General features: G+C 40.3%; 1 protein-coding gene across 2 annotated transcripts in view; it reads left to right on the top strand.

The window, feature by feature from the left end:
• The first annotated feature begins 4,712 nt into the window (after positions 1-4,712).
• The window catches only part of LOC127497289 (zinc finger protein 236-like), a 40,598-nt gene continuing 32,415 nt past the window's right edge, over positions 4,713-12,895 (top strand). For both annotated transcript variants that reach the window (XM_051865654.1, XM_051865656.1), the window contains exons 1-4: positions 4,713-4,878; positions 8,130-8,257; positions 9,729-9,893; positions 9,996-10,174. In XM_051865654.1, the coding sequence (XP_051721614.1) occupies positions 4,827-4,878; positions 8,130-8,257; positions 9,729-9,893; positions 9,996-10,174 (524 nt within the window). In that variant the 5' untranslated portion in view covers positions 4,713-4,826. The remainder of the gene's footprint in view (positions 4,879-8,129; positions 8,258-9,728; positions 9,894-9,995; positions 10,175-12,895) is intronic.

Below are 12,895 nucleotides of genomic sequence, written 5' to 3' on the forward strand. Positions count from 1 at the left end.
AAATGTGGAAAAACGTTAATAAACTGAGTAAAATTATATTTGTTTAAAAAAAAAAAAAAATTTGTTACAAAATTACATTTTGTTGCGTGGGGTCTCTGGAGACCCTAGACAGCACGACTGTCCACCAAACGAACAGATCACAAGGGATAAATAAGAAAGTAATTAAAGCTGTTTCTTACTGCTCAACTGAAAGTGAGATTTGTGTTTCTCTGTACACAGATCAGTCTGGGTCTGTCAACTCTTGGCATTAAGAGGAGTCTGTGTGTCCTTTACCATCCACAAACACATGGTCTGGTGGAGAGATTCAATGGCACAATCAGATGCAATAAACAGTTCATTTGAATATAAATGCCAATAGAGCCTTATTCAATTTGTCTGTGTGTATTTTAGGTCTTTGAGCAAGTCGGTGAAGAACAGGTCAATCGCGTGGGCTGAATATTTGAAGGCCACAATGTTTGTTCCACGTACCAAAAAGCAGATAACAACCACACTTTCCCCTTATCATCTGCTCTCTGGTCATGGCGGTGCCCATGTGATGTACCAGATACCTGTGAGGAACACAATTATGCATTATATCACAGTTAAACATTCAAAGTGTCAACATTGTCTTGATCATCATGTGTGGATGATTTGCCTCTTTATTGTAGATCAATGACAGTGTGTAGGACATGGTTTCAGAGGAGGGCATTCCTTAAACGGCAGGACCGGTTGTTCCAAATTGTTCAAGACAATATGGCGTAGGTGTGAAGGAAACTAATACAGAGGAAACTGGAAAAAGGAAAGGCTGATGTCATGCAGGTTGGGGACAGTTTGATGACAATGGCAAAATATTTCCCAGGGTAAACCTTGATCACCTGGTTCACTTTTTAAAAGATCTCTATAAAGGGGCAATCGTGTCTTGTCCGTGTACACATTTTGTAAATAAACTTCAACACAATCTTTTTTTATTGTATTCAGCATTACAGTAGTATCTTGGTTTACGGTTAATATACAAGTGAATATATGGGTTATTACTTTAGCTTAATTGTGAAAATCATTGTCTTGCTCTGTGAATCAAGTTACTAAGTTATTTACCAAATGAGCAAGGAATATTGCACAGTACAGAATCACACCTTCATTACACCTCAGACACATTTATACAAGTTACCAAATAAACAGAAGTATATCGCAAAAATACTTAAAGGTAGGGTAGGCAACTTAGGAGAAGCTAGCTTTGAAAGCATGAGATCCCGCCCTCCCTTAAGAGCCACGCCTCCTCAAACACATGAACGCGAGTGCACAGCCAGAGCAGAGTCTGCGACGCGTCATGAGAGACGGCGGTAAATTACCTCATATCTCAAAGCACATAAAATTACAATAATAATCAACATAAAGAGCGCTGACTTGTACCAAAGACTTCAGATATAGAAAGACACTGCACTCATATTACTATGACTGGGAGAAAGTGCAATATGGCGGAACAGACACGTACACACATAGACATAAAAGGGGCCCTCGAGAGAAAGTGCCCTTTTTTTCTGGGGTGCTTTTTTTTTTTTTTTTTTTTTTTTAATAAATGAACATATATTCCTGTTTACGCACAGCTTCCATGTCAAACAAATATATTTAGGCTACTGAAGAAAAAATAAATAAATAAAAAATACTATATCAGGTCGGCTTTGTCGAGTTCAGATGCCCTCCCTCCTCAACACGCCATTCATTCCCGCACCCATGCACGCCACGCCCCACCTCGTGTTTGCTGCTGGCTGAAAACTTGTGACAAAATGCAACTGCTGTCTGGCGATGAGAAGCGAAAAAGAAAAAAGCCCTAGATGGATCCATCCCGTGCATTTCTTTCAGGTAGCCTATGTATGTTCTCAAACATGTGAATTATTTTAATGTGCTCTGCATTGCGTTTTGAACCATGGTAAAGATAATCTGTAGGGCTGTCAATACCAGAAGAGGGGAATTCCACGGACGAGCATCCATGAACTGCATTATTCCAGTTAAAACTATTTAAAAATCATAATACCGCATTACATAATGCTATTCTTAAATCTACGCTTACACAGGATAATACATCAATAAAAGTTTAAACCCTCACTCTGAGTGTGCATGTTTGATGTCATATTCTTGTTGAAGAAATTACAGTGGCTGTAGCATTTCTATAAAAAAAGTGTCCGAATATTATTATTTAACTAATAATATATTTTTAATTACGGTAGTTGGCTTTGATCGTGCTGTGCTGTGTAACAACAAAAATCAGCAGGCGTTTGGTGCCCTCTGCAGGCATTTGTTATAATATATAATGTAATTATAACATTTCAGGGGGAAAAAACTCTTGATGTGTTTAAATATGCAGATTAGCTTGTTTTGGTTAATTTAGAAGAAATCTACAGATGCAAACAGATGGAGGGTAGTAGGCTTAAAACAAACACCATCTAAATGTGTAGGGTTAGGGTTAAGTTTTCTTTCCATTAGAGTAAAAGACATGGAAGCAAAAATGGACCACAATCTTAAAATTGTCCACTACATGAAAGAAGTATTCCAATAACACCAAAAGAATTAAAACGATTTATTGATTTGTGCAAAATAAACAAATTATTAGTGAAACTATGTCCCTCTCCTTGGTGCAGTCATTTATTCTAAATATATGGCTACTTGAAAATAGTTGCTGTTGCCTTCTCTTGTGATAAACCTAGTGAATACTAAAGAAGATCATGGTCTCTGTGTGAACTGATTATTTTGTAGAAACCTGTGGAGTATAAAACAATTGCGTGAGTGTAAGGGAATTAAAATAAATTGGTAAGGAAGTCAAAATTGTCTTAATATATTTAAGGGTTTATTATTTTTTAAATAAATAATTATGAGAAGTGCCCTTTTTTCCACTTGAGCCCCTGCCCCCCAAAATGTCTGAGTACGTCCCTGTGGCGGAACGAGTCCCGCCTTCTACCATCTTTATAATATTGTCTTTGAACTATGGCATCTCTGTCAAAGAATAATTAGCTGGTGAAGTGGATTTACTTGCTGTAGAGTTAATGAAAGTTATTGTGATCATTGTAATGTTTAAAGCAGATGTCTTAACAAATATCAGTAGACAGAAGATTTTAAAACGAGCAGTTCATTCATAAATACGTAAGATCGCTGTGGAAATACAAACCGGAAGTCAAAAGACAACGAGCGCAGCGCTGAAAAAGGGGCGGGGCTACATAAGGTCTATAGAAACAGTCAGTGTTCTGAGACGTGCGCTTATGACTGCACATGTGCATTGGCTACTCCAGCCTGTAAAATGCAGTTCTTTCTCATGATTTGAGCATTTAGAAACAAAATTTATGAGACAGTTGTTGTCAGATTTCATTGGTGATTTCAAATATAAAATTTAATTTTGGAGAATTTGATGTTTCCCCATTCAAAGAGATAGGAGCTCTACTTGCATAACTGAAACAGCTGCACGAGAGGCATTTCAAAGATGGACGCCGACTGAAATGACTTGCCTGAAAGGGACTTTGCTTGTACCACCTGACCTCTGCAGATTCATTTAGGCGTTGACAGTGTTGCCACAGAAAGCATAAATCCGAGTCAAAGGACATAAACAGCTAAGTTCGCCTAAGCAGCCTAAGTTTGTTGTTCGGACCGAATGCAATGATTGAAGGAACATTTTTTGGTCTGGACTTCCACAAAACATATTATGTACATGTTTTAATATTTAGACCACTCATATTATTGATTGCTATCAGGATATGAAGAGAGTTTCAAATAGTATAACAAAAAGTGTTTATGAGAAAAATTGCCTATCCTACGTTTAACGGCTGTTGGCTTGTTTACCTGGAGGGCATACTAACAAAAAAATGGCTAATCAACGACTGTAATCAGATATCCCAGCCTGCAAAAATTCATTTACTCGTAATTACAACGTGTAAACATTTTCTGAGAGCTACGACTTGTACCACATGACCACTGCAGATTTAAAGTGTGTTGGACCTAAAGCAGATTACGACATGGCGTGAATGCAGCATAATTTGCAGGCATCAGGGAGCTGCTATGAATATGCAGGAGACTCCCGGAACTTCCTGGAGAGGTGGGATGTCTGTGTAATCATTAAATCAAACATTCACACAGGACACAATGGTCATGACAATCTACAAACTATTGTGCATAAATGAACAGTTATAAAAAATAATAATTAAAAACAAGCTTAACTTAGTTCGACAATTAAACGAAATCATGTTACCAAAAACAGTTTCTGTGATCCCAGGAGCACTAATATTTTTAGTGGCGCTTTAACTGGAAACTCATGGATATTCATGTTAGCTCCGCCCAGTGTCACGAAAATCTCAAGGCTCCACCCCTTTAAATTTCCCGCAATTTTCCTTGACATAAAAGTTAATCTATGCTGCCTTCACGTGATAATTGATAATTCCCACTTCTTAAGTCGTGAATATGAGCTCATCATTCAAATTCCGAAATGGGAGGGCGTTCATTTGCATTTTTTACCTAGGAAACTCATATTTACAATAATTCCGAGAGCACGTGAAGGCAGCATTAATACATAAAACGTAGTCAAAAATCTATTTCATGTCATGAAATTGAGGCCATTTTTCCAGCACATTCAATTTATTGACTGTTTATAAAATGAAACAAAGATAATAATGTCACAGAAAGAACCAAGTATTTATTATTGCCAACAAACGCAAACAGTGCTGTATTTGAGACACTAAATGCCCGGTAGATGTCGCATCCTCTTTTATGATATGGCGCTGCTGCCTGCGCTGTCTCAGCTCACTGAACTCGGCCGCCATTTTGAAATCCAAATCGCTCACACTACACCCGCTCTATAAACTGGAACTATGCCGCGGGGCCGGCCACGAAAACAAAGGAATAAAGATGACAACGAAACCGGTAAAGTCAACTGCAGTCTCACAAATAAAATCCTCACACCATAAACTGCTCGCTTAAGTGCGTAGTGCATGGCTAAAATGGGGCAGAAGTTTAGAGAAAGCCATTTGAAGCGCGTGTATATAGTCCCCGGATATAGTATTGCTGGTGTGTGTGTGCGCGTGTGTATCGTTGTGTTTTTGTGCTGCTGCAGGAGTGATTGCGGCGGAATGATATTAATAACACGGTCGTGTGCTGCTGGAGATTGAGAATGCTCGCTGGAGTGCTTGTCACAGACTTCAGATTTCACTCGCCTGCACCAGCTGAACCGAAACATTTAATTAAAACGCATTTTGAGCGGCTCCGCATCGTTGCTAATGTTAGCTAATGCTTCCGTACATTTGAAAGGAGGGGTAGAACTTGTCGAGCAGTTATATAAGCTGTGTTTACAGCCTATTCCTGGGATAATGTACAGATGCTGTGATGATACCTTATGCTATTTACACAGTGTGTTTTATTAATGTAAAGAATCTACACAGATCAGTCTGGTTTTCGCTAATGTTTACTTGCTTTTCCAGACTTTACTAGCTGTCAGGTGGCCAAAACCTTCCTAAAGCAACTCGGTGGTCAGACAAAACTGGTTTAGGTGATCTTTTTCTTCTTGTAGCAGGGTTACTATATAGTACTAAACAGACACGTGTTTTAACCTGTAACTTTAACCAGTTGAGTTAACCACCCATCTGTCATTGTTGAATATTATATTATATAAAATGTAATAGTAGCATGATTTCCACTGCCAGTTACAAACAGCCACTTTGTTAAGACTGTCTTAACAACTAGTCCTGACCAACTAGCACTTAAACAAGGGTTAATCATCTGTCTTATTTAGTGGATTCAAATTAGACCTATTTTATGTCACTGTTGTTATAAAGTTATGACCAGTCTTGAAGAAAATAATTAGACGATAAAGTCTGAACAGTTTATGCAACTGGCCACTGCTGAAGTAACTTTGCAAAACATTTCATAATCTTTATTGAAGAGTTACAAACTAAATAACGATAAAGCGGTTACACGTTTTGTCCTATAGGTGCCAACCACTAACAAGCCCAAATACGCAACTATTCTGAAAATAAGCCCCCAAAAGAAGGCAACCTGCGACTGGCTGAATCTATATGTAAAATAATAAAATAACAATAAGCACAATAAGAAAAATCGATCCTTGACCGAACATAGTTCAAGTTTGATCTAAATTATTCAATGCATGTAGAAGAAATCACTTCTTTTTTTTTTCCCAAAAAATGTCACCATGGTGAAATCATTTAAGATATCAAAAATCAGTCTAATGTCTTTGCCCAAGATTGGTGACAATCATATGAATCCCCTAGGAAGGAGTATTTAAAAGTTCACCACATGCCCTTTTCATAGAATCCAAAATGGCTGACTTCCTGTTGGATGGAAGATATTTTGAAGAATGTTTGTTGTGGGGCACCATTGACTTCTGTAGTGTTTTGTTTCTATACTATGGTGCCCCACTACTGTTCAGTTACAAACATTCTTCAGTTATCTTCTTTTGTGTTCAGCAGAACAAAGAAATTCATACAGGTTTGGAACTACCTGAGGGGGAGTAAATGATGACAGAATTTTTATTTTTGGGTGAACTATCTCTTTAAGGGACCCAAAAGCCCCTGAAACTTTGAAACTAAAGCACAGAGAATTCACAACTTTATAATAGTGTTCTCATTATTATGTTATGTTGGCTCTGCACATCTTGCACTTAACTGTATTTTCATTATAAAAGTGATTCCAGCCATCACCGTGTGTTTTTGGACAGGATGTCATTCAGACGGGAGAACTAGACTATTCATTTTAGTTTCTAAACTATTCACTTTAGTTCAGGAGTGTGAATGCCATACTCTCCTAACTCTAACCAGTCAGATTTCAAGGTCCCGCCCAAAATACTGCTGTAACCAATTAGAAAAAAGAAAATATGTTTTTGTGAAGTCACGCCATCATTCGGGTTGAGTACGTAAACTTTTGAACTAGATCATTTTTATAAATTCAGCTAATATTTTGTGTTATGGACTGTATGTAAACCTTATTCAGAGCTTATTCAATAAAAAAAAAAAAAACATGTTTTGTTGCCTCTTATTTTGCTATTAATTATTAACATTTGTATTAACATTTTGCAGATTCTGCGAGTTGTTTGTAAATTACACTAAACAGAAACTTTATTACTGGAATAAGATTATTCATTGACATTAAGCAGTTGAAGTTGTTAAAAGTGTTTTCTTGGATCATGTTTTATCTCACCCTGGATCCACTATATCTATTTTAATTATCTTAACTATTTGATTTTCTATGTTTTAGCTCAGATTTATACTTATTTTAGTATCTTTTTTTTTTTTTTTTTTTTTTTTAATAATAGCTTTTCTGAGGTAACCCTGCTGAAAGAAGCAACCAAAACCAGCCTAAGCTGGTCTTAAAGCCTGTCATAGCTGATTTAGCAGGCTGGTCTAAAGGCCCGTTCACACCAAGGACGATAACTATAATGATAAAGATGTAGTCCTAAAACCATTCTAAATATAAATGAATAGCAGAGTTCACACCACAGTTATAACAATAACAACACAGAGAAACGATATTATTGGAATATTATATCAGAATCCATCCTGCTTTGAAGCTTGAGCATTTAAAGTGACAGACGACAAAACTGCAGCGCTTATAATGAACAGAATGTTATCTTCCGCTGGTGTGGACACAAATATAGTTATCATTAAAGTTATCATTACAGTTATTGCTCTTGGTGTGAACAGCCTTTAGAGAGGTTTTGGCCTCTTCTTCAGATGGTCAGGCTGGGAGACCAGCTAAAACCAGCTTAAACCAGCTAAATCTCCACAGTTGAAACACTGATTGATTGATTACATGAGTCATGATTGATTTCAATTAGTTGTTCTGTATCTTTCAACATTCCTTCTGATGTTCATTCATGTTTATTTGGTGCTGTAACTAGTAGTAAAGAGGAAGAGCTGATCGGTTAAACTACAGCGATCTGTCACCACACATTAAAGACACAAAAAAACATTTATTGACTGAATTTAGTGATGAAACTGACCGAATATGAAAGCAGAGACTTCTGCTAGTATCAAAGCACAAATCTGTGATTTTATTGATTATTGGTTGGGAGGTGAGCTACAAATGTTTAGTGAAGTTTGAACTGATACTTGGAGAGAATACTTTGTTCTTTTCTCATTCACTGTCTTTTTATTGGGCTGCAGATGGAGGTCAGGAAGCTGGATCAGAGAACCAGAAGCCTGCAGAGAACAAATGTAATATTTGCTCCCAGAATTTCCCCAGCGAGAGTCAACTTCAGAGACACCTGCGAGAGCATGAGGTCAACGATAAGGCAAGAGACTGCACTTCATCATCATCATCATCATCATCTCACACATGATCTGGGCTGCACTGATATATGACCATATCATTTAACACATGCTTTATATCACATAATGCTTATTGATCAGGCTCATAGCCAAGTGGTTTAATAATGGTATGAATGATCAGCAGTTACATGCATGCTGCGGACAATTACCTTACCTACAGGCCATGTCAACGTTAACTAATATCCAAACACGTTTCCTCTATCCACCTGTCTTATAAATACAGTAGTCCTGCCCTACATTTTCATTTTGCCTCCTGTTTCACTTGGAAAATATTACTCTACTGTTTAACACCGAATATGTTTACATGCACATTGTTGGTGCCTCATTTATCCACCACTTGCTTGTTTCCTCACCTGTTTGTTACCTGTTACTTTAATTATTCGGTCTTCCCCATGCACACGCACACTCTTAATAAACCTGTAATATAGCACTGCATACTGCATTTACATCAGCGCTTCTCAAGCTTTTTCACTCTCATTGTCAAAGACAATATTTTAAGATATTTCTGGTACCTCTGCTGTAATGACAGCTGCTCATTTACATTTTCATTTACAGAAACTAGGAGCAGCAATACATTAAAATAATCATAGTTCATTAAAATAACAAAATTATATTTTTAGATAATTCCAGAAGTTTAAATAATGTTCTATGGGGTTTACACTTTATTAGCAATGAATTTACATGACTTTTTTAGTCATTTCTGAGCTTAACATAATAACTAGAAAAAAATCAATTCATTATGAAATTTTCCGTGACTTTCAGGTCTAGAAATCACATTTTTAAATTCCCTCATGCATCTTTTTTTCATTACCTTGAGAGAGAGCCCTGGTTCTTAAATAAAAATGCAGTTGTTGTGGGAACAAATTAAATTAATAAATATGCCAGCTTACATCTTAAAGCTGTTTTAGCTTATTTTAAAGCTTGTTTTGTCTTGTTTTGATCACCAGTTTGATCACCAGTTTACACCAGTTTCTCTTAATTCTCTACGTGGCACAAGAAAAAAAGGTGCTCATGTTTATATGAAGTTTCAGAATGCTGCTTTCTCGTGAGTCGTTGACTTTAAAACCTGTCTAATGTTCTCAGCGCATTGTAACAAAAAAACTAAAAGTAGGGTTTACTGTCATTGGAATTTTTTTGTTATGCGTTGGTCCTGTTTTGATAGAAACACTCTTTGCTCCGATGGTTGCATGAAAAACCTTTAACATCTATAAAATCTTTCTATTCCACAAAAGGTTCTTTAGATATTTTAAATGTTCGTCACGCTAAGAAAAAATGGGTCTTTTAAGAACGGTTCACTGAAAGGTTCTTTGGGGAACCAGAAATGGTTCTTCTCTGGCATCACTGCGAGGGGAAAAAAAGGCTTTTGGAAGTGTAATGGTAAATGTGTTTGTTATGAACTGCTGCTAACTCTTCCTCACTTCTTCCTGTATGCAGCCGTATCGCTGTGACCAGTGTCCGGTGTCCTTCAATGTGGAGTACAATCTTGGCCTTCATAAATCCACTCACACCACCAGCGAGCCCAAATGCCCTGTGTGCCATAAGAAGTTCTCAAGAGTGGCCAGTCTGAAGGCTCATGTCATGATCCATGAGAAAGAAGAGGTCAGGCAACTTCCTTTAATTAATTCTCAGTTCACCTGTAAAATCAGTCTTTCAGTGTCTGCTTGCGTTCTCCTTAGCAGCAGTGTCTGTTTGTGTTGTCAGAACTTCCTGTGCTCTGAGTGTGGAGACGAGTTCATCCTGCAGAGTCAGCTCTCTCTGCATCTGGAGGAACACCGGCAGGAACTCAGTGGAACGAAGTCGCACACCTGCAAGACCTGCAGCAAAGAGTTCTCGTCGCAAAACCAGCTGAAAGAGCATTTGAGAAGCCATGCCAAGATCAGGTGTGACTGCTGAATCAGTGCTGTTGTCTTCAGATAGAGATGAAAACTCTGTCATTGCCTTTCTTTCTTCAAAAGCCAAATGTTCACACAGCACTTTTGCATGCAGCCACAGTTCAAGTAGTCAAAAAGGAAAGATTTGGTCACTAAAAGACCGTTCAAATGAGTCTGGTGAACATTTGGCAGTAATTCTCCTGGAAAGATGGGAAGTCATATAAATTTGGAACAACATGAGGGTTAGTAAATGACAAAATGATTGCATAGTTTTCATTTTTGCATGAACTAAACTTTTAGGGAAGAGTGAATCACTTGTGCACAAAAACATGTCCAATCTTTGGAAATAACAATTGTAGTATGAAAACAAGCTGCAAAATTACTCGTTTTGAACCTCCTCAATGATAATCTCAGATACTGATTATGTGTCCCTTTTGATATGGTTCACTCGTATTGCGTCGAAGACGTTATGGGGAAAACTCCTTTTTCTCAGAATATTGAAGCTCATATTTAATAACGCAGTGCAACTGCATGAGCCAAAAGCCGAGCAGGGCCAGAATGGGTGGGTCATCTGCCTATATAAGCGGCTCGCTTCGCCATAGGAATCAGATTTTATCTTCTTCAGCGATGATTACTTCGCTTGAACACCACTTTGAAGAAGCTACTCGCCATCAGATGAGCCCTGCAGTGAAACGAGCGATCTCCTGCAAGCAAGCAGACCAGCTTCAGCAGCCTGCTGATCGACGCTCTCCAGTGAGCTGTCTCGGCGTGCACAGCTGACTCCCGTTTCCCTGCGGCCATCCGGCGAGTTATTAAAAGAGCAAATTTGTGCAAATTTCAGCGGCGTTGTTGCAAATGCCGTGCCACAAGTGTGGCACGTGCAGAGCCCCTCTGCACCCATCTGACAAGCATAGTGCGTTGCCTGTCTGGGTAATCCCACACAGAATCTGCGCTCAGTGAGACGAGCTGCTCTCACTGCAAGGATATGACTCTCTCCTCTCTGCGCTTCCGGATAATTTTCTTTTCAGAGAGCTGATCCACCCCTCATGCTCTCCCGTCTCTTCCCTCCCAGGAACCTCGGAAGAAGAAGCAGCGGAGTCACAGGGCTGATCGATTGGAAAATGTTTCAATTGCTGTCAGTGGGCCCGTTCAAGTTCACGCACCCATGCACTGCTGTTATAGAGAACAAAATAAAACACAAAAATTCTCAGAAAAAGAGCACTTTTCCTCTTCCGAATACTATGGGCGTCTGCCCCTTCCTCAGAGCGGCGGGCCGTCTCCTGAACTTATTCAGCCCCTAGCCACTTGGGGTGAGGCTTGGGAAGCCATCCCCGATGTGTCAGAATGGGTTCTAAAAACTATACAACGAGGTTACTTGCTCCAATTTGCTCGCAAACCCACTCGCTTCAGGGGCATGGTCAGTACTTCAGTAAGGAGCAACGTGGCTCACGTCCTCCGCTCCGAAGTCATGAGCTTACTGGCGAAGGGATCTGTGGAGACAGTTTCTCCGCCCCACAGTGAGTAGGGCTTCTACAGCTGCTACTTCCTTGTTCCCAAGAAGGACGGTGGTCTCAGGCCCATCCTAGACCTCAGACATCTGAACCGTGCCCTTGTAAAATGGGCGTTCAAGATGCTAACGCTGAAACAAATCCTCTCGCAAATACGCCCAGGGGATTGGTGTTTCTCGGTGGATCTGAAAGACGCTTGCTTTCATATTCAAATAGCCCCCATCACAGAACATTCTTGAGATTTGCGTTCGAGGAGGTGGCTTACCAACGTACTGTCCTTCCATTCAGACTGTCTCTGGCACCAGGTACTTTCAAGAAGTGCATGGATGCAGCCCTCTTCCCCCTGAGGCAGGCGGGAAGGCGCATCCTGAACTACTTCGATGACTGGCTCGTTTTGGCCCAGTCGGAGGCTGAGTTGAATGCTCACAGGTCCATGCTCCTCAACCATTTGCAATGCCTGGGACTCAGGATCAATCCTGCCAAGAGCTCACTGTCCCCCAGCCGGCGTATCGCCTTCCTAGGAGCAGTGCTCAACCTAGTCCAGATGAGGGCCTGGCTCTCACTAGAGCACGCCCTGACAATACGGCAGCTCGCTGCATCATTCAGAGTAGGGGCCTCTCCCCCTCTCCGAACTTTTCAGAGGATGCTGGGCCTGATGGCCTCCGCATCAGCAGTATTCCCGCAAGGCCTGCTGCACATGTGCCCCCTGTAGTACTGGCTGAAACCCAGAGTTCCAGCGCACACTTGGCGCACAGATCTCCTTCGCATCAAGGTGGACCACGGCTGTATCAGAACCCTGGCCCCTTGGAAGGACTCCGGCTGGTATTAGACCAGTGTGGTCATGGAGTTGGTCTCAAGGAGGAACGTGGTCATGACAGACGCCTTCCCAACACGGGTTGGGAAGCTCTGTGTGAGGGCAGGCCTGCCTCAGGCTCATGGTCGAGCACAGAGCAGCGGCTTCATATCAACTGCTTAGAAATGCTGGCAGTTTTTCTGGCCCTCAAAACCTTCCTACCAGACCTCACTGGGCACCATGTCTTAGTCCCCTTGGACAACATGGAAATGGTGTCCTACTTGAACCACCAAGATGGTCTCAGGTTGAGGCCTCTGCACAAGCTGTCCAGACGCCGCCTTTTATGGGCACACTGCAACTTGTGGTCTCTGAGAGCGGTTCATGTGCCAGGCAGACTGAACCAGGGAGCAGACATGCTGCGGCGGTGCA

Source organism: Ctenopharyngodon idella, chromosome 16 (genome assembly GCF_019924925.1).
Source record: "Ctenopharyngodon idella isolate HZGC_01 chromosome 16, HZGC01, whole genome shotgun sequence".
Classification (NCBI taxonomy): Eukaryota; Metazoa; Chordata; class Actinopteri; order Cypriniformes; family Xenocyprididae; genus Ctenopharyngodon; species Ctenopharyngodon idella.